The following is a 22,528-nucleotide window of genomic DNA, read 5'->3' as shown; positions in this document are numbered from 1 at the left end:
TGACAAAATTCGATGAAACACAGAAAAACCTCTACTGAGTCAAAGACAAAGCAATAGCACAATAAAGGAAAAAAAAAGAGGAAATTTGAAGTTTATGTTTAGAATGTGCAAGACAGTCAACACCACTCAGGCAACTTGCACTCTGAGAACATTTTCTGTTGTGGAAGGAATCTGCAAAGATGCAATATATGCATCCACATTAAAGGACAAGCAAGGAAGATACAAATTTCACCTTGATTTGATATCTGACAAACATAAGTAAATTTCATGTAATGTAATGCTCTATTAACAAACTCAGAAATAAGTATTTCCTCTTAAACATACCTCTTGCTACCTGATTGCGACATGCACGAAGGGACTGAAAGAGGCTGAAACCATCAATTGTCACAATTGCTGCCGGATACAAGATACTTAGTTCTTCATTCTGTGAAAGCAAATGGCAGAAGACAGTTACTGTTGTAACAGTACAAACTAGAAAAGAAGCTGTTAACTACATGAAAAAAAGCATTACATCCAAAGAGTTAATTTCTAACAAGCCCCAGGCAACGAAACTACTAAAATTAAGTATTAACATTGTCCCATATATGAACAGTTATTTAAAGCCCATCATTTTATATTTTTATCTTCTTTCAGTGACTCATGTTTGCTTAATATATTTTACATCTTAGGGAGAAAACAAAAGTTACAGTAGCTTGTGAAGGCCACAGAAAAACACGTTTATCTAGAATACAACTGTCAAGGTTTTACACACCAAATTCTCAAAGTAGATTAGCACCTGAATGGTGCTAATCTACTGCCTGACTTGGGCACAAAAATGTTAATTTGGTCATATAAATTCAAGATTCAAATTCCTTAATCTTTCCGTATTTCAAAACTGATCCTAAAACGTCATACTAAAAATCACATGAGCATTTGCATAAAGCAAGCTTGGAAGTTTCTGCAACTTCATTAGTTTTCTGCATAAAGTATGTCAACTCAGCCAAGAGCAAAGAAAAATGACTTCTCTACTAAATAGCCTGAGCTCTACAAGTACCTTCTCTACAGGAAATGCAATTACATGAAGATTCTTAGCACCACCTCCAATAAACACTGTTTTTTAATTTTCAACTATCTTCTCTGTGAAGCAAGTGCTTACAAATGAGTACGTATAGCTCTTGGCATCTATCAAGATGTTTTCTCCTTTCATCAATATATTATCATATTTTGTGCACGTAAATGAAAAGACAGGAAATGGATGAATCCTTCCTTTGCAACACTGTCACAGACAAAACAGAAACAAATCTACAGAGCAAACTCAAAAAATAAAAGAAATGCTGAATCCTCTAACTATACAAGCAAAAGTAGTTCTAGAACAAGAAATTCACCGTCTCTTGTTCTATAGAATTTTCTACCCATCAAACACTGGTAAAGGATGTAGAGGATTCACAGAGAAGACTCCCTTCCATACCCCTTAACACTGCCACTTCGCTTTTGAAATAATCTGACAAAACCTGTTCTGTGACACCAGGATGCCTGGGAATTTCATAGGTTCTACACTTAAGCTGCAGGACAGGATCTTCATTTAAAAGCTGTGCAAGAAGCAGTACTCCACTCTAAAAGAGAAAGAACAATCATTGTGAACAATACTGTCCTTTTTCTTAGGGAAGGCAAAAAGCAATAACTACAGAAATGGATAGTTTATAGAAATATTTATTACAGTAGCTGCCTTGTGGGCCTGCCATGCTGAGAAACGTACCTCAGTATAAAATCGAACATAGCCAGAGGTGAAGCCAACCACAATGCAGGTCCAGTCAGGACGACCTGTGGAACTCCTGTTTCACAAAGACAAACCAGAAGTTAAAAACAAATCCTGTTCTAAGCTGCAGACGTAAGTGTAATTAATATAAGGAGACTGACAATGCATATTCACAGGAATATCAATTCTTACCTCTTCTGACTTGCCAGTGGGATACACAATACACTACTCACACATTCACTAGAAACAGAAAGATAAAACTAATAAGCATATTTTATCCTCCAGTTGTGAAAGTTTGCTCTACATGACAGATCTTGCCCAGTCAGCATTTTTAATATTTTAACAAAATATTAAATCATCACACAATTTATCAAATTCATACCAAAAAAGGCAAAAAAACCCTTTCTTTTAAAAAATACTTTGAATTACGAGTTCACACGAACAGTGCCCAAATAGATTGCGTAAGTACTTATTACACCTTTTTAATGTTCTCTTTCATCATTCATAGCCTGATTACTCTGACAACACTCTTCAGTAAAGATTCAAATCAAATGACACATACGTAAAGGTAAATACGTTTGTTCTGATCTATACTGATATATACTGAGGACAAGTCTTAAAAAAAAAAATCGAACCATACTTATCAAAATACACTTCTGAAGTACATTATGTAATTGAGTATGATTTTACATCCACTGCATTTCACCACTTTATAATTTGAGAGAATTTCAAGAACATGGTCTTCTCAGCTGCAGAAGAATCTGAGCACATTCAATGTACGGCAGGCAGAGCGTGCAAAAGGCAAGCAGAAGGGCAGGCCACAATATTTCAAATCAAAAGTTATTTAACTGTTACCACAATAGACAGTTTTTCTGGGGAAACACAAGCAGTACAGAGGTTTTGTGAAAGAGCATATAAATTCAAGATGACATTCCAAACGTCACTTTAACTGTAAATGCCTGCAGTATTGTTGATTATTTGCACTTGAGGTCACCTTCACTCCCCACGGAGCAATTAAATTACCGGACTAGACAATTACAGAAAGAAGCTTTCTAAATGCAAGTTTAACATGACTTGCAGTAAAATCACAGCTTAAAATCAATGTTAAATATCTCAGTGAAATCTCATCTTTAATAGGAAAGCATAGCCACCACAGGGCATTTTCAGTTGAAGACAACTCTGGGCAGAAAAATTCAAGTCTTTAGACAATCTGACAGTATCTGTTATATTTACACTTACCCAGAAATAAAACCCTCACCTATAGGAAACCCTTAAATCAAGCCATAGCAAGCATATCCATTTATCTAAACAAAGCTACCCATTCCGTATGACAGCATCTCTTGGGGCTCTGACAATACTAAGACTCCAGAGTTGTTTGGTCTTTTTTCTTTGTTTGTTTTTAATAAAAAATTACAGGGTAATTTCAGTGGTAGGAAAGGGAAAAGTCCTAAATAGACACACCATAAAACAGCTCAAATATATGGCAGCAGCAAGTTTATTTTTACAGATTGGAGATAGACTAAGTCAATGCCTCCTACAGAATAACAGAAGGTTGAAGCCAACAGGCATGTTCAAAGGCAGACAGCAACTCAAGACTGCAAACTCCATAAGGAAATCCAAATTCTATTCCATGCGGGAGATTCCAGAAAGCATCAGTCTGGTTATCTGAAGACAGATCTAGCAGAAATTTCATAAAAACACCAAATGTATGACCAAGGCAAATTTTCCAAGTCCTCTTAATGACTTAGAGCCTAAAACCATTTCAAAAAGTGACAGAAACACATAAAAGACTATTTACTATGGAGGTCAAAGATGCAAAGCATAGATGAAATTCAATGCATCTAAGAAGATTAATACATTAAAAAGCACGTTAATGTTGATCACAGTTTGTAACTTCAACTGACTTCTTAATTAAAGAGATGACTTCCTATTTGCTTGAGGTTGTGAAAATGAAAATAAGAATTTCTAAAACAACTTCATACATTTCCAGTTGCAGCATGCCCTGACAAAATACCATCTCTAGTATAGAGATGGTATTATCTACAGTAAAAGAATACATATACTTTTTTCTTCTAGAGACAGGAACCTGTAAAAAGCCTGATAATCCAGATTTATTCAGAATGTCTGAATTATATGGAAATACACTGATTTGCAGACAGCACTTCTCAATTTTATGAACTTGTCCTAAGATATCGCACTGCCCATGAAGCAGACAAAGGTCACACAACTTACTAGTGTTGTTTTCAACATTAAAATGTATAAAACCATGAATGTGCTTGGATAAAAGCCAAAAACTATATGCTACCAATTATTAAATACAAAAACATTTTAATCACAGCTACATCTCAAGACCTACCCTTCTTCAACATTCAGAGAGCCACTCCAGCCAACAGCATACTGCATTTCTTCTTTTCCCTGGTCACTGTGCTTCCATTTAGCTGCCATTAAAAATAGACAGCATCTATTAAACTGTAATGTCTTGCATCTCACAGATATAATTCTATTCCTAATCTTTGCTTCTGTACAATACATCCTACCACACTTAGATTAAGCACCAATTACATACCTTGAAGACTGTAAATAAAACACTGTTTTTAGTAACTTTTCTAACGAAATCTTGTTTCTTACAAACTCAAATAGAACAATATGCTATTAAAATCCTTCTGAACACTTGGTTTTGTTCAAAAACCTCCATACAATAACACCCACCTCCTGAAATTTTAAAAGGTTCAATTAATATAACAGGCATCTTTGGGATAAAAGTATTAAGCAAGGGCAAGCTTCTTCTGGGATGATTACTGAAGTTGAGCTTAAACGGATAGCAAAACTTTAATTTTAACTCCCCAAAACGGGCATGGGAATCCTACACTAAATCTGACAACTTTTAATGATCACATCATAACCAAGGTTAGGAAACACTACACTTTCTTATTCACAGGGTTGAATTGCAACTGACATTTTACTGTTGAATCATCTTCCAGTTGCAAATGTACAACTAACGCTGCGTGGGATTTGTCTGACGCCTAAAACTTGAGACACAGGGACAATCTATCACTGTGTGGTACAGTTGCTACAGAGAAGTTCAGCCGCAGCAGTTCTCTAGCAGGTGAGCTAAATCATCTACTTATTCTTGATCCATTAGGAACTTTCTGAGGAGTACCGCTGTCATTTTATTTTCTGTGAAAAATTAGCAACTAACCTACGTGTTTTTTAGAATATATAATTGCATAATTGCACGTAACTGCATTTGCAGCATGACAAATTAATGCAATTTGCCTATTTATGCAACTCCAAGCTTCAACAATCTGTTTTTTTGTTTTTTTTTTTTGTGGTTTTGTTTTTAAAGGATATTAAAGAATCACAGAATGGTTTGGGTTGGAAGGGACCTTAAAGATCATCTAGTTCCAACTGCCCTGCCATGGGCAGAGAGGGATACCTTCCACAAAATCAGGTTGCTCAAAGCCCCATCCAACCTGGCCTTAAACACTTCCAGGGATGGGGCATCCACAGCTTTTCTGGGCAACCTGTTCTAGTGCCTCACCACCGTCATAGTAAAGAGCTTTTTCCTTATACCTGATCTAAATCTACCCTCTTTTAGTTAACGTCATCCCCCCTTGTTCTACCACTACAATCCCTGACCAAGAGTCCCTCCCTCTCTTTCCTTGTAGGCCACCTTTAAGTACTAGAAGGCTGCTGTAAGTTCTCCTCTTCTCTAGCCTGAACAGCCCCAGCTCTCTCAGCCTGTCTTCATAGGAGAGATGCTCAAGACCTCTGATCGTCCTCATGGCTCTTCTCCAGACCAGCTCTAACAGGTCTGTGTCCTTCTTATGCTGAGGGCTCCAGAGCTGAATGCAGTTCTCCAGGTGGGACCTCACAAGAGCAATGGGGAAGAATCACCCCATAGCATTAGGTTTCCCAGCATCAAGCTCATTTCCCAGCATCAACCACCAATTGCATGTGTTAAGAGCAATACCCCAGGCATCAGCACATGTGTAAATGGAAGATGGCTGATCAGTGTTTATATATTATTCAGGGTACCTCTAGAAACAGTTTGAGAACTCTGCTTTAGAGTAAAATAAAAAGCCACATATTCTTCAGGATGGAGAAGAATTTTCTATCAGTGCTGGAAATCTTAAAGACAATCCACCTCTATTTTCTCTCCTTCAAGCAAGTGTGACTCAGTCGATTTTTTTCAAGGGAGAAGAAAAGTAAGTTAAAATATTTTAGTAAAGGATAAAACTAACAAAAGTTTTGTTTCGCTTATTGGGCATGATTAACGTCAACATCTCCAATTAACAGGGTATTTACACAGCATATTTTGGATTTAATTATTAATGATAAAATATTTTTCTCAGACAACACTATAGCTGAGAAATAAGGACAAAATAAGTAACTTACCAAGCAATACCTAGAAAATACACAACAGGTACTACAGAACGTTCCAAAATTCTTCAAAATATGACTTGGGAGGGTAAGTAGACAGGAGAAAAAAAAACAGATCTCACTACTATTAAATGTACTAGCACATATACTTAGTAGAATGTATACTTACACACTAAGAAAACTGCTTTCTGCTCATTCGCTATTACCATCAGGTCATTTGTTGGTGACAAGGACAACACACAGTCTTGAAGCCAGTAATTTTTCTGGTTCTTGGAAGCAGATTCCTCTTCTTCCTACAGGTAAAGCTTTAGTTAATGCATGCAATAGTTTTTACATACAGAAAAACCTGCAAGATTCATGACACTCTGACTTGCTCTCATTACCAGTGCTGAATGCACAATCACCTTTCAAGTTGCTGGCCCTCCAACTTGCATAAGAAGCCATGATACACAAAAAGGCAACCTTGCACTAAGTATATTTGCATGTTTGCAAATCAGAAAACAGAAAAATCCCCACTGGGAGTTAAGATTGTAAATAATATTTATTTTGGGTTTTCCCTTCTACACTTCAAACACAGCAAAAGCTTTAGACTATATTTATTAGCAAACTACTTTACTGCTGTGAACCATTTACAAATCTCTCAAATTTAAGCTAGCTTCAACCCGGACTTTGTAAGAAACAGCGGAGGATTAAACGGAGAGCTGGTTGTTTTCACCTACAACTCCTTAAAATGAAGTAACAGGAAACTCCTCTATTAAAAAAAAACTACTTCACACACTGACCAATGACCCCGCACTCTCTATGCATTATTACACTTATCACACTTCATTGCTATGTGTGAATTGTACAACATTTCCCTCTCAGCTGTATTCCTGGTGACAGCGAAAAGGACCAGAGTGATCAGCATGGAGCTGGGACAGGAGAAGTTCAGGCTGGGTGTTAGAAAAAGACTCTTCACTGATAGCGGTCTGGCACTGGAACAGGCTCCCCAGGGCAGCGGCCATGGCACTGAGCCTGCTGGAGTTCAAGAAGCGTTTGGGCAATGCTCTCAGAGACACAGTCTGGTTTTTGGGTGGTCCTGAGCAGACCCAGGAGTTGTACTAAATGATCCTTGTGGGTCCCTTACAGCTTGGGATATTCTACGATTCTATGAAACGCTCTAGGAAAAGATCTGTGCATGACAAGTAAAAGAGACTGGCTTCTTCCCACTCCTATCCGTCATCAATATGAATGGCCTAGTTCTTGCCTACGCAATACGAAGATCAAGTTCCTTGCAGAAAGGTAATCCTGTCATGAAGTCACAAAAAACTTTTTCCGTCCATAGGAAATGTACAGTCATGCGACCTCAGCAGGGATACCTGCGGTTACAAGACTGCAGTCCCAATTGCTAATAATTTTTATCCAGCTATTCCTAACACACAGAGCACACTGGCATTTTTCAAGACTTTACAAAGAGATAATGATAACGATTTCCTGGGATACTCATGACTTTAACTCCTTGTGACAAAGGTAAACATATTAAGTGCAAAAATATATAAGCAGAAACCAAAGAAAATCCTTGCAGTTATTTTTTAATGTAATGCGTTTCAAACTGAGGAAACAGAAACCAAAAATCAAAGACTTGTTTAAAGATTAAAATGAATTAAAATACCTCAGAACTCAAAAATATCTGTATGCATAAACAAGTAACTTGAAACATAAAAGACTTAAAATATGGTCAACACATTACTGACGAAAGTGTTAAAACAGGAAAAGCACGTAAAAAGCTTTGTAAAAAGCTTACTTTAAAAAGTGAAAAACAGCATGATTAAAATCAGCTCTTAAGATGAGATGTCAGCACCACCATCCCTACTAAATAGGAAATCAGTTGCATAAGAAGACACCTTGCAGAAGAATTTTTTTAAAAATTAATGTCTTTGTAAAAGTTCCATGAAACAGATACTTGTTCAGGTGACTTGAATAATTCCCAGAAGAGATGCATTTTACACCACCTATAATGCAAATCGGACAGTTTTAAAAACTATTATATTGTTACAATATTCTAACAGTAATACTGTAATATATTGTTAGCAACATAACACTGTTATATTACAATAGTAGTTCTCAACTCTGTGCTAGACAGATGAACTCAGCTTTGGTGCGTGGTCTCTACTTCGACGAATATGCTTCTACACAGAACCACCATTTTCGTGTGGATGACAGTTCCTTCTTTCTTAAGAGTTTAACCTAGAAACACCAGCAACTCTGGATGAAAACAAGTAAGCAGAGAGGGCTTCAACTGCTTGGCCAGAAATACTCACAGGTCTTTAGCAAGAAGGGTGTGAACTACATTGCAGAAGTTTGCCATTTTAAAAAGAAATGAGTAAAAACGATGACAGTTACAACTCAGCTACACCTGCTGGATCTATTTACATCATAAGTAGAAAACATTGAGGCAATTATGAGCATTATGGCACATGTAATAAAGATGCAGCCTGAGAAACACATTAATTTCATGAAAATTATAGTGGAGTTGGACACCCATCCTATTCAAGAGATTTTATGCTCCTTTCATTCCTTGACATCAGCTTGAGAGTAATTCATCCCTGGGAGAAACCACGCTCGTTTTAACTTCTCACCTCAGCTGTAGTATCTGTTTCCCTGCTCAAGTAAATAGCTAAAAAGATGCTGTCCCACTCCTTGGGCGTACTTACCGCATATTGAGACAATTACAACAGTTAAGAGTTTTATTAACAAGGTGAGGTCCAGATTCCTCAATGTACCTCATTAGCTCTAACATGGACTTCATCAAGCAATTCTGTTCAGATGATTCATTCAGATGCGGAGGACTTCTGCACAGACAGCTTTCCTAACAAAACATTGTATTCAAGTCAGCTGGCAGCTAGAAGTCTCTCAGCCTTACCAACAATCTGAGACCAGCTGTGTTATTCCCAGCAACACTAGCTGGGCAGTGGGGTGGTTTCTTTCCCTTCAAAGAGCAACTGTGCTGTCCTCATCCTGTATGTATAATTTTGCCTCTCCTGTAACACCATCCACACATCAAAACATAAGAGGAGTACTGCAAAATCATTACAAGATGTTTATGTCAGTGGTTCGGGATTTAGGAGTTCAGTTTAGATCCGTTATAAAAGATTATTAATTCTCTTAAGAAAATCATCAACCGAGCAGCATCAAACACTGCTGAGAGGTAGACATCAAGGCAATACTTGTCACCATTCCACTTTTCTTCAACTATAGCATGAAATTCTGATAGTCTTACCTACAGACCATGCATTCGCGAAGTTACTTAAGATCAGGGATAATGCACTTCAGGACTGGAATTACTCCTTGTGATGCATTTCTCTACTAAAATAGAGTAATGCATTGTTCTGATTATGGTTGAAGGTACCGAGAATCATAGAATCATTTAGGTTGGAAAAGACCTCTAAGATCACCTCCTCCAACCTTGTTGCTATCTCAAAACAAGCAGTACTCCTGAGGCTGTTGCAGTTCCCTTTTCTTAAGTATCAAGTACCAGCCCACTCGTTTATAAGGAAGCTGTCTTCCAAATCCCAGAAGAACATTTAGTTCAGTGTTTGTTCTCAGCATGGTATTTTTACATGCAACTGTGAACCAAGATTTTTCTAAGAGTAACCTAGATCCTTAGACTAGACGGATGAATTTGTCGCTCCATAGTTACTGCTCAGAAGCTGCAGGGAAAATGGGACAGAATTGGATAGACCTACTAAATATATATGTGTATGTATATATATATATATAGGTTACTTTATGTTTTTTATTTCTAAATATAAACTGAAGCTGGTTCTGTTGACTAGTCCTTAATGTCTATGTTTCACCAAAGTTGAGGTGGATTTTAAATACTATAAAGATGCATTGTTTTTACTTCCGCAGAAGTAAGCCAACCGTATCCTGGGGTGCATCAAGCACAGCATTTCTAGTCGGTCGAGGGAAGTGATTGTCCCGCTCTACTCTGCGCTGGCGCGGCCTCACCTCGAGTACTGTGTGCAGTTCTGGGCACCACAGTACAAAAAGGACATTAAACTGTTGGAGAGTATCCAGAGGAGGACGACGAAGATGGTGAAGGGCCTAGAGGGGAAGACATATGAGGAGCGGCTGAGGTCACTGGGCCTGTTCAGCCTGGAGAAGAGGAGGCTGAGGGGGGACCTCATCGCAGTCTACAGCTTCCTCGCGGGAGGGAGTGGAGAGGCAGGTGACCTATTCTCTGTTATCACCAGTGACAGGACCCGTGGGAATGGTGTGAAGCTGAGGCGGGGGAAGTTTAGGCTGGACATCAGGAAGAGGTTCTTCACCGAAAGGGTGGTTGCACACTGGAACAGGCTCCCCAGTGAAGTAGTCACTGCACCAAGCCTGTCTGAATTTAAGAAGTGATTGGACTGTGCACTTAGTCACATGGTCTAAACATTTGGGCAGATCTGTGCGGTGCCAGGAGTTGGACTTGATGATCCTTATGGGTCCCTTCCAACTCAGGATATTCTATGATTCTATGAAAGGACTGCAAGACTGTTCCCACCAAAGGGGCATGAAGTGAGACAAAAACAAGGCTTACTGTCTCTGGATACCTATAGGCAAAGACTAGGCAACAGCATCACAGAGAGAGAAAAAAAACTACAGAATATAAGAGTGAGTAATTACCACAATAACTAAATCATTCAAGCTAGATTTAGAAATAATTATGGGAGCAATGGACAAGAGCAGAAGTGTTTAAAATGCTGTTCAAGATCCATTTTAGCAAGTTGATAACTACCAAAGGAAAAAAAAAAAGCAAACACAAACAAGTGAAATAGTCCTTTAGAAAAGGTAATTTAGCAATCCATCCTCATAAATATGAGCTTACAGGTTCTGGTAATTCTGCTTCATCCCAGGCTCCCCAGCCACCATCTTCCCAGTTCGTTGGTTTACCTGCTTTAAACAAAAAAAATTTGTCACATGAAAACAGCATAGGCAAGGAAAAACACAGTCAAAATGCTTCAATAATAGCAGATACTAAACAAGTACTACAGAAAAAAAAACATTAAGTGGTAGAAATGGATGTCTTATTTCTTTTTATTTCCACATTTGAAACTATGACAAAGTAAAAACTAAAAAATCTAATCTAAGTACAAATTGGAAACAGGCATAACAACACCCGTGTTAAATTAATTCTGACAGACTGCATCTAGAACTCCGGACCACAACAGCTTACAGTGCCTGGTGCACCACATCGCTGATCCTTCAGCAGGGCCTCTGTGCGCTTTACTGAACAAATTAATCAATTTTGTCTTTTCTCAGTTTCTCCACAGCCATTTCAAGAGAGCCAAGATGAATTTCTAGTTATATACAGCAAGCTGAAATGCAGAGTTGGGAGATAAGGACAAAAACCCTGTGTGTCCACTTCACAAAAAACTTTTTACAGTAAGTATGGAAACCTACCTTACTGTACAATTTAAGCCTTAGCTTGATTTCTAATTGTTACTACTCCAAAGACAGAAAAAGTACTATCTTGTACATATTAGCAGGCAGTCACAGAGAGAAAATAAGGGGACAGTATGCACTTTCCAACCCTTTGAGACTTCACATACACATCTCTGAGCATCATACCAACTGATGTAAGAAGCCCTGCAACATCATAAGAACCATGTGTACACAATTTTATGAGAAATAATATTTCTGTACACAAGTAAAATATCTTCCTTTCCTTAATGATGTGGGTTTTTTTAGTCAATTGCAGGATCAGCCAGTAGCAACATAAGTTCATGTTAACAATGAATGACTGCACACATGGAGATTCACCTGTGATAAACAAAACACCTGAGACCAGGATGATGCAGATTCCATGACCACCCCAAAGCAGCCACAACAAAAGCTAAAGCTGTGGCCTCCGAAGGCAAAAAGATCACAAGGACACTGGCTATTTACCTCTCTGCAAGACAAAAGAAAATCAGCTAGACACCAATCGGTTTCAATTACGTAAGTCAGAAACCTCAGGGAATCCGAAAGCTTACAAAATAACTCAAATACCTGAGAAAACTGCAATTTGTTGAGACAGGCCTACTTCTCAGTTGCCTTATATGGGTTAACATATTAGTCATATGTAAAAAACATTTGAAATTCTTTAATCTAAAAACACAGAACTTGATGAGAATTAGAAAGCATTAAGTACTGCACAGGCATTAAGGATTAAAAAAATGTAGACTTCCTACAGCCAGTGAGTTCAGCACAATTCTCAACCATCACCAGCACCTGCAAGTAGATTGGCATCACTGCAGCAGCTTAAAGAAACAAGTACTGAATGTTACTGCTGATGTTACTGCTTCAGATTTCGTAAGACGTCAAGACTTGCCTGACGATTTCACTCAAGTTCTTCATTAACTTGTCATGGCTACATTGACCTTAAGAAGAAGTTTACGCATCACGTCTCAAATTAGTTCAAATTTAGTTTTAAGCAAGTCAAGCTTTCCCATTTTGGATGGCCAAGCGGTATGGATAAGGTTTGTATCAAGAACACTCCAATTATAATTCCTCTAAAAACTCTGACTCCTTTAGCACCAAAAGAAAAAAGCTAATAAGAATCCAGTACGACAGAATAGAAATCTGTACTCTGTTTACAAAGGTTTTTAAAGCTTTTGTATGGCTAATGAAGACAAAAGACTTTAAAGAATATTTTACCTTATTTCTTAAGCTTTCCACCAGTGCTGTTAAGAAGGTGTTTCACAAGACTGGATGACAAAAGATCCACTGTATGAATAATCTGTGTTAAAATTGAAACATCTGCACCATCTACAGAAGGGGTGAGTCAGCCAGTTTTACCGCATCATCATCAATACAAAGCTGACGGCACCGCTATCTCAGGCCTAACTATAAACGCTTCCAAGGGTCAAAGCCGCATCTTGTGCTTGAGCTTGAGAATTTTCCAGTGTACAAATATATAAAGGACAATTACAGCAAATACTGTTGAATATAAACCGCAAGAAGAAAGCAGTAACCAACTTCAATATTTAGTTTAAGGTAGTGTGGTGGTTTTACTCATCTGGGCAGCTGAGCTCCACCACAACCGCTTACCATCCTCAAAGAGAAAGGGGGAGAAAACATGATGCAAAGGGCTTAAGGGCTGAGATAACGACAGGGAGATCACTCAACTATTATCGTCACAGGCAAAACACACTCAGCGTAGAGAGATTAATGAAATCTATTACCTATAACTAAGAAGCTAGAGAAGTGAGAAACAACAAAACTAAAAACACCTTCCCCCCCTCATCCACCATCCTCTACCTCCTCCCACCAAGCAGCACGGGGGAATGGGCAATGGGAGCTGCGATCAGTCTATAGCACTTCGTCTCCGCCGCCCCGTCACGGTCACTCTCTGCCCCTGCTCCCCGTGGGGTCCCTCCCACGGGATGCCGTCCTTCCCGAACTGAGCCTGCGGGGGCTGCCTACAGGCAGCAGCTCTTCAAGAACTGCTCCCACACGGCTCCGTACCATGGGGTCCATCCCCCAGGAGCAAACTGCTCCAGCACGGGTCCCCCATGGGCGGCAGCTCCCCCCAGGCCCCCTGCTCCTGCGTGGGCTCCTCTCCACGGGCTGCAGCTCCAGCCCGGGGCCTGCTCCTGCGCGGGCTCTCCATGGGCCGCAGCCTCCTCCAGGCCACATCCACCTGCGCCACCGGGGGCTCCTCCACGGGCTGCAGCTGTGGAGATCTGCTCCATGTGGGACGCATGGGCTGCAGGGGGACAGCCTGCTCCACAGGCCGCAGGGGAACTGCTGCTGTGTGCCTGGAGCACCTCCTGTCCTCCTGCTGCACTGACCTTGGGGGCTGCGGGGCTGTTTCTCACTCATCTCTCTCCCAGCTGCTGTTGTGCGGCAGGTTTTTCTCTTTCTTAAAATCTGCTCTCACAGAGGCCCAACCAACATCGCTTATTGGCTCGACCCTGGGCAGCAGTGGGTCCCTTTGGAGATGGCTGAAATTGGCCCTTATCTACCATGGGTCAGCTTCTGGATTCTTCTCACAGAGGCCTGCAGCCCCCTGCTATCAAAACCTTGCCACATAAATCCAATACATTCCCTACAGCACAGAGCTGACCAGCCTTTCCAAGAAACCTCAAATACAACACTGAGATGAACACCCCACACAGAACTTCCACTGTGACAATTCTTGCTGCCTCTTTGTGAATAGTTACTTTCAATGTTGTCACCATCTTCCTCATGTGAATCTAGATCAATCAAAAGAGGATGGAAAAATGAGGTAGAGGTGAGGCATCATCTCACTGATGAAGCTACAGAGATCTTTCCCAGCTGTGTTCTCCCCTGCAAAGCCAGCATCTCCCCCAGCTTACAGCCATTAAAAGCTTGCTCCATCATATCCGTCCTCGGCATTATACAGACAGGCCCTACATGCTTTAATCAGATGCCTTTCCCAAGCACCTGAATACATTCCTTCCATACATTAATTCTTCTGAGAAAAACTGTGTCCCTATCCATATCAGACACTTCACCTATGCACTGAAACAGTGAGTGAAGCAGGGTATTAAACAACAGGCAACTAAACTCTGAAACAATGGCCAGGGAAGCAGAGGGACACACCTGTACCTTAGCCACCAAAGCACTGTGTAGTTCACTGGCAGCAATGAATCACACAACATCCCACAGAAGCTGTCAGCTTGCCAGAACTTTCCTGTGCACCAGCACTTGGTAACATTGGTCAAGTGAGAGATGACTTGGTATCCAAGTTACCTACAACAAAGATTTTGAATCAATCCCCCACAATTTCCTTTAGTAGTCCTGTAGATCAGAACTAGCAACTGTGGAATGAGACACCAATAACGATCAACACCTAAACAACTCTTGACTTGTAACGTTCATTTTTCCAGCCCACTGTTGGGAGATGAAGCTTTGTTGTGCAAGCCTACATTTCCATTACCTCTATCTCAGGCTAGTAACAGATGTCTGGTACATAGCTCTCCCTGTGTTAATAAAGCAGCAGCAGCAACATGACAGATTTTGCTTTATTGTGGAGACTGCAAAAACAGAAGATCATCTAATGGGTCTACAAAAACTACTTCATTCTTCAACTTGAAGTATACAGCACTGAAACTTGATATATCATCAGTGCATCTGAAACTTTAAAGGTGCTCCCTATGCTGCACATTTGCAAAATTGATGTTAAAGCATAAGAGACTTTGTTTGAAGCATATTTATCATAAACTTAAGACCCAAAAGAATACTTTCTATACTGAGGAGCATGTTCTGTTTAAAAGACAAGAAAAGAGGAAAGAAACCTTAGCAAGAGATCTAGACTACTGAGGTTTAACTAGCATTTAACACGTCAAATTCAATATGAAAAGTGTTTTTACTCAGCTTAAAACTTTCTCCCCGAAGTGCAGAATGTATCCGAGTACAGAGAAGTGCAGAGAAAGTACCAGAGCAGTCTGTTTGTCCAAGCTGGAGAGCTCCTCGTGGAAACCAGACCCCCAAAGCTAGACATCAGACTACCCCTAACTGCATCGATAGAAGGCTTTAGAACAAGCAAGTTAATAGATTTTTTTAAAATACGAGAGAAAATTTAATACACACACAAGACAATCTGTCTTCAACACGTTTTTATATGTTGTCTGTAAAGTATCAAGCTGCATCAGGTAAAAATCTAACGTATACACACTTTTTGCATATAAAAATGATAAATAAAACCAAGTTGTACCAATTCATTTCATACATTAATTTCATGTGTACAGTTTGATGAGTTTATGATCTTCCAGTTTCCTTCTCATCTGTACCTTAAGAATTTATAAAATTAATATGTAACAATTTTCTTGTAGTATTATTAGGTGAAGAGTTTCAGATTTTTTTCTATATACATTTATAGCTATTCTGATACCACCAGATTGCATAATAAGCGAAGAAATACCAGTTTCTTGTCTGTACGGGCCAAGGAATTTTAGAAATAGTTTTAAATCTACTTGCTATTCAGTAATCTGAGGAGATTTTTCCTCAAAGTTCCCCTCAAGTGGGAACTGTCAGATATACCAGACGGCCTTGCCAGCATTACTAGCAAACCCTTTCTGAGGTCAGTATTATGTTTACTCTTTCTTATCACTTCAAATGTCCATAAGAAGTGAAAAAAGAAAAGATGACATTCAAGCTAAATTAGCTCACTAATCTGAAAAAGAAATTGAGAATTATTTGGAACGATTTATCCTCTAGATGGTCACAATTGCTTTAACTTATTCTTTTTTTTCACTGTTTAAAATTGATCCATGTACTACATAATGCTTTTTTCTTTTCTTCTTTTTCTTTTTTTTTTTTTTTTTTAAATAATGCTGCCAATTTCTATGGTTTACTGTTATAACTTAACCCTAAAACCAAAGTTTAAGGTACCATTGAAGGGGAGGAACCTCATGATACTACACAGCACAGGATACAAATTAAACACACGATATACAAAACACGGTATTTCATCTTTCTTTCAAATGAAAGTCACAGATCAGGTTATTGTAAGAAAGAAAGAAGAATATCCAGCTAAGGAGATGTTAAAGCTGCAAAAAACCCTCAGGTGTGAAGACGGTTAGGACAAAGTACTCTGATGCCACTCTGTCATGTATTGAGAACATCACTTAGTCTTTCCAGTACCTCAGAGCGTATTAACAATTATGCATGAAACATAATACAGGTATAATATTTTTGATATTTTACAGGAATACAGACATGGCAAGAAAGGAAACTTAAATGTGTATGATGAAATCTGGAGAGGGAGAATCGGACTGAAAAGGCAATACAGAAAAGATTGTCAGAAGGCACTTCGAGAGGAATATACCAAATTCAATAAGAGGCACACAGAAACACTTAAGAACCTTGCTGTTAAAAGCAATTTAGAAATTAATTTTGTAATGCATTTTTTTCTTTTTAACCTAGTTTCCAACTCTGAAATAAAAAGCCTGGCTTTCTGTATTTCTGAATTAAATTAGTTGATCCCGATAAAGCGAAGTGCATAAGCACAACTCCAAAGATGAAGTTTCGAGGAACTGGGCAGAAGAGCGTTTTTCAGGACACTGTCAATTTAACACTGCTGGATTTTGAGGAAGAGTTCTTCTACCAACACTAAGCTATCATTCCGACTGTAAAAAGAACAATAATAAACAACCCACATAAGGGTCAAAACATTCCCCACACTTCCAACAGCCCAAGCCCCACTCCAAAATAAGTAGCAGCATCTCAGAATTGTACACTGGACCGTGAACCGCCCTGAAGTGACGTGCTCATTATCAGACACGTAGGCATCATTGCTTGGGAACTCCCAAGGAGTAGTGGTGTTTTTTGTTTTTTTTTTTGATGAATTTCATTGAGATAGTGGGAGATAAATGCATTTGGGAACTATAAATATCTGCAAACCAGGAAAGTATTAATTTCTTTTGTTCTCTTTCATACTGACACCTCCAAACTCCAGCAAGCACCAGTCCTACCTGGCTATGGCACTAAACTGCTGTCGTCAAGCCTATCAAGAGATTTAAAATGCACAGTTCAAGCTCGGTGTCTACTAGAACAGGCACGCTGCATCATTTTAAATGAACTGCAGATAAATTCCTCAAATTATAAATATTATTAAAAGTGCTATACCTTTATTGCTTAGTTTTCTGCTCTTTGCAGTTATACGTCCATCAATTTCTTAATGCTACAGTTTTGTTATGCCTGTGAAGCTTGATCATATTTTGCAAATTGCATGGATTTAACTTTTTTTTTTTATTCACATGCAATGTTTTATTATAGACAGCTGTATAATGGAGTTAACCGTTACAGCTGTTCTTTGATCTGGCCAATACACCATCCAAGAACATCTTCTCCACAGCAAGCTGTCAAATTAAATGCAATACAAACACCTCCTATCCCTAGTATTTGCACACTGGAGGCAGTAGTCTTCAAAGCCACTTAGATACCACTAGGCTCAGGCTCCACAGAGGATTCATGCCTCATTATCAGCAATAACTTTTCCCAAGAATCATCATCATGCTTAAGAATCCCATTCTTCATTAAAATGTGAAACAGCAAATCTTTTTTCCCCCCTGAAGAATAAAGGGATGAGAACTTGTTATTAAGCACCATTAACCAGTTTGCTCCATAACACTGGCAAGATCCGCCCTAACACTTTTTTATTCTAACATATCCAATAAAAAGTAGCTAAATGTTTTTATTACAGCAGAGCAGTCATTACCTCAGTCTATGGACGTTTAAGCTGTTTAAGCATTGTATTATTAGGTGTTTCAATGTATGATTGCATATTCCAACTGGGGAGAAGGACGCGAACCCTTCCTTCCAGTGCTTCCTGACCTGCTCCACTGGCGCCTGCAGAACTGACTTTACATGAAGCTCAGAGGAGGACATCATTATTTTTTTCTTCCACTTTATCAGACAAGTATATAATTTGCAAAAATTAGACGAACTGTTGGGCTACTGATAAAGGTTAAGTGAAGTTGTAGTTGATAGGACGGTTTCTATCATCTTTTTCTACAGCTGAATGTGTTTAAATTTTACCTGCACAAAGGAAGAAAATAATTTATCTTAAAAATCTGCATTTTTATTCTAAGTCATTTACCTACATCCATATTTTTAACGTACGGAGCATTTCAATAACCCTTTTAAAATTAAGCCTAAGTGTAGATTAGCCTAGCATGTTATAATTAAATGAAATATGCTGCTATGTTATACTACAGCTCAAAATGAAAAAAATGGCCAATGCTAGAACAGCAGAAAAACTTCTCATCTTCAGATGAAAAGTTCTTCTTTTGACAACTAAGAAACAAAAAGAAGAAAAGATACACAGCTTCTAAAAAAAAAAAATCCCAAACCTACACGTTAAAGGAAGCACCTTTGCAAAAATATTTTTTTAATCCAAAATCTGACAGGAGCTTTAAAGAATTAAAAAGTTATGACTCCAAGAAAAAAAAATATTAAGTTACTGTTTAACAAAAACGTTTAGTATGTATTTTATTTTTCCTAACGTTGTCAGCATTTTTCATTTAGCTATAAAGTTTAAAAACTAGCCAAGGAGTTTCCATGCAAATGCGGACTAACTTTGAAAATAAAAAAATAGAAACCTTCAGCTTGTGGTTTCTTCCCAGCAAAAAGTTCTTCCATGCAAACCAAGTAAGAGCCAAAGCATACAGCAAAGAGGAAGCAGAGTAATTCTGAACTGCCATGCAACAAGCCAGTTGCTTACAAGGAAAAGTGACTGGATTAACACGCAGGTGAAAAACAGTAAAGGCACAGACAGTCAAAAAACAATTAAATATTTCCAGCCATCGCAGCAACTCGGAGCGCAAGACCTTGAGAGTAGCAGTGAGTGTAGCAGATAAGCCATCGCAGCCTAACAGGAGTTCCCAAACCTTGCAGCTCCAACGATTCACGTCCTTAGGCTGCAGAGTAGCAGCAATGCAGACTTCAAGAAACAAGTGTAAAAGGGAAAAGGATCTCCTATTCCACGCAGACAGATCTATTTTTTCTAACTTAAGATACCTCCACGACTTACTCATTTCTAACTTAAAGACACCTCTGCAAGTTGTACCAGTGTTTCTCCCGAACAAAGATGAATGCACCAACAATTTCTGCTTCAACATAGCTAGTTCATATTCCTATGTAAAAGTCACTTTGAGAACTATTACTCACTTACATTCATGCTCTTGAGCCAAGGAGGTGGTTGCAGTATTAAAAAAAAAATACAGCTACAAATCCAAAAGACTCAAGTAAGTCTAAATTTTGAAAAATTCTAAATTCTGATACTCTGCCGTGATGTCTGAACGACCACATATAAATATTCCTGAATACTATCTACTCATTAAAATGGATGAACAGTGCATTTTAGGATGTACGTTGTCCTTGATACTACCATGTTTTGTGCTTTTCCAATATACTAAATGCTTCCTCTCTTCGCAGCGGCCATTTGACAAACCCACACCGCCAAAAGTATCCAGGAGTTACTTTACACCAACTGGCCTTGCATGTGCTACCAAAAAAGAGAGAAATTCTTTAAAGCCTTTCAGCATACACTTTTAGAAACACAAACACGTTACCATCTGTTACTTTTACCTTCTGTTTTTATCAAGAGGCACGGACGGGATGCTAAAGGTACCAGAACCCTTCCTTTAGATAGGGATGACACCAGAAGAGGAGCCATACGGAACCTGTGCACATTTTTTGGAGCATTGCAGCAGCAAAACAAGCACAAGTAGCGGAACATAAGTGTTTTCTACTAGAAGTTTTGAATAACCTAAGGTATGACAAGTAGGACTGATTATATTAAACTCTTACAGAATTAACTTCTGTCAAGTGCACTTGAACAATAAAGCGTACCAAGTCCAACCCTGAGCACAACAAGCGACCATCAACAAAACAGGCTACGATACGCAAGTTTTGGTGGTAAATTTAACTGGCTGGACATACGTTGTTTTCTTAAAACACTCCAACCGCTGTTCTGTGACATCTCCTTCTTCTAATCCCCTCCCAAACCTCGTATGTCTTTAAGTTAGCACGCTGCTGCTCCCTCTCAGAGCCCTGTGCGCAGACACTCCACCAGCACCCCGGCTATCCCTTCCAACGCCGTCGCCCTGCACCGCAACACACCAGCCGCAGACAGCCAGCCCCACGCAGCCCCCCCTGCCCCGGCCGGCGGCCCGCTCCGGTGGGCAGCCCCGAGCCCCCCGTCCCGCACTCACCGCCCCCCGCGGCGCCGCCGTGCCGCCGCTGCGGGCAGAGGAAGTCCCGCGCCGCGCCCAGGTCCCGCAGGCGGCCGAAGGGGACGAGGGCACACGCCATGGCGCCGCCGCCCGACCCGGAACCGCTCCGCGCCGCCCTCCCTCCTGCACGGCACCGGCGGGGCGCGTGCGCGGGGCCGGGACCGCTCCCTCCGTCCCTCCCTCAGCGCCGCTGCTGCTCCTCCTCATCCTCCTTCTCCTCCTCCTCCTTTTCCTTCTCCTGCTGCTCCGGCGGGTGCCGACGTGGCCGCTCAAGGCGGGGCCGCCGTTTCCCGAGGGCATTCGGGGCTCGGCTCCCCTCAGGGCCCCGGCCCGTTAGCGGCAGCAGTGGTTAGGATGAGTGGGATTTACTGGGGGCGCCGTCAGTTAACACACAGCATCAAAAATCCCCCTCTAGGGCAAGGAGAAGAAAAGCGTGTGAGAAGAAGGCCAGGGGATGTTCTCTGGGCCTCAAAGAAAAGGTGCTGTCAGGAGCCCTTTACGATTTTAAATAAATCCTACTTTACTGTGGCTTCTTATTATTGCTTACTTTTAGCGTACATCAGTGTAGTTTGGGGTTTGAGGTAGGCTTCTTGGGTGCTGGTTAAAGACCATCTAAGACCGACCACTAACTTCTCTATTTACTAAGAGAAGTTTAATTCAAAATCACTTCAGATTTTTGTGAAGGCACTGACCATATACACAGTCTCGGTATACAGTCACAGGCTATAACCTCTAGAAAATCTCCCATCAAATTTTCAAATAAACTGTCTTTAACTTCTCCTGACAGCTTCTAATGTTCTCACCTGTTCTATTTTGCTGCAGTAATCAGAACCCAGTAACAGTTTTGCCCTCAGCGACAGCTTGGACATTTATTTTTACGTTTAAAATCTGTGGCTCCTCAGGCAACACACAGGTTAGACTTGGATTTAAGCAGATGAATAATCCCGCACCTATTCAGGTCAGAATGGCTGAATCCTGCGTTTTTCTGAGCAGGCATAAAATTGCATGTTTTGTACCAAAGGAAGGAGGCTCTTGGAAATTAAGGTCGCAGTGGGAAACGTTGAAAGCAACAGGTTTGGAGGAATGACTGACTTTGAAAACACTAATTAAACATATAAAGCCTATGGGAAAAAAATAATGGTAAATGTGTAACATATGCAAAGGTGCTAGTAATGTCAAGTGAATAAATAAAGAGCATACAAGAAATTAAATGAAGAACGTGGTTTGTCATTCTCTAGGGATACTTTCATCACCTCATGAAAATATCCTCCTCTGAGACTAGTGAACAGTGTAAGACGCTGTCATATCCCTGCCTGGTTTGCTGTACGCAAAGAAGTCGTGTTACAAAACTGCCAAGATACTAATTAATGCATAAAATAAGGCAATGAATAACTCAGCAAATGAATTAATATTTAAGACAGGATTGAGCTCTGATGAACCCGTGTTTTCACTTTGGCTATGGAATTACCTTTTGTGTGTTTGTTGTGCCATTTTCAATATGTATTAATTTTAAAATATTCATTATAATTATATGTGAATCCTTAAATAAAAAAAAAATAGAAAAAACAGTCATAAATAGTAATCAATGTTCTTAAAGACATTCAGATAAATGTTCAATCAATATCCAAAACTAACAATACAATCGCAGTGACAACAATACTTTGCATTTATGTAGGTTCCATCATTTGGAGCCCTT

The 22,528-nt window shown here is 39.7% G+C and overlaps 1 protein-coding gene across 4 annotated transcripts in view; it reads right to left on the bottom strand.

Annotated features, from left to right (window-relative positions):
• Window positions 1-21,239, bottom strand: part of RAB3GAP2 (RAB3 GTPase activating non-catalytic protein subunit 2) — a 51,429-nt gene extending 30,190 nt beyond the window's left edge. For 2 of the 4 annotated variants that reach the window (XM_040551115.1, XM_040551117.1), the window contains exons 1-8: window positions 20,812-20,985; window positions 10,974-11,038; window positions 6,288-6,411; window positions 4,092-4,173; window positions 1,928-1,975; window positions 1,736-1,811; window positions 1,491-1,592; window positions 325-424 (exon numbers count right to left, since the gene is read on the bottom strand). In XM_040551115.1, the coding sequence (XP_040407049.1) occupies window positions 325-424; window positions 1,491-1,592; window positions 1,736-1,811; window positions 1,928-1,975; window positions 4,092-4,173; window positions 6,288-6,411; window positions 10,974-11,038; window positions 20,812-20,911 (697 nt within the window). In that variant the 5' untranslated portion in view covers window positions 20,912-20,985. Of the gene's footprint in view, window positions 1-324; window positions 425-1,490; window positions 1,593-1,735; window positions 1,812-1,927; window positions 1,976-4,091; window positions 4,174-6,287; window positions 6,412-10,973; window positions 11,042-20,811 lie in introns of all 4 variants that reach the window. The other 2 variants (XM_040551114.1, XM_040551116.1) reach the window with 2 other exon arrangements.
• Window positions 21,240-22,528: the final 1,289 nt, after the last annotated feature.

This window comes from Cygnus olor, chromosome 3 (genome assembly GCF_009769625.2).
Source record: "Cygnus olor isolate bCygOlo1 chromosome 3, bCygOlo1.pri.v2, whole genome shotgun sequence".
In the NCBI taxonomy this organism is placed as follows: Eukaryota; Metazoa; Chordata; class Aves; order Anseriformes; family Anatidae; genus Cygnus; species Cygnus olor.
This window is presented reverse-complemented; position numbering and strand designations above follow the sequence as displayed.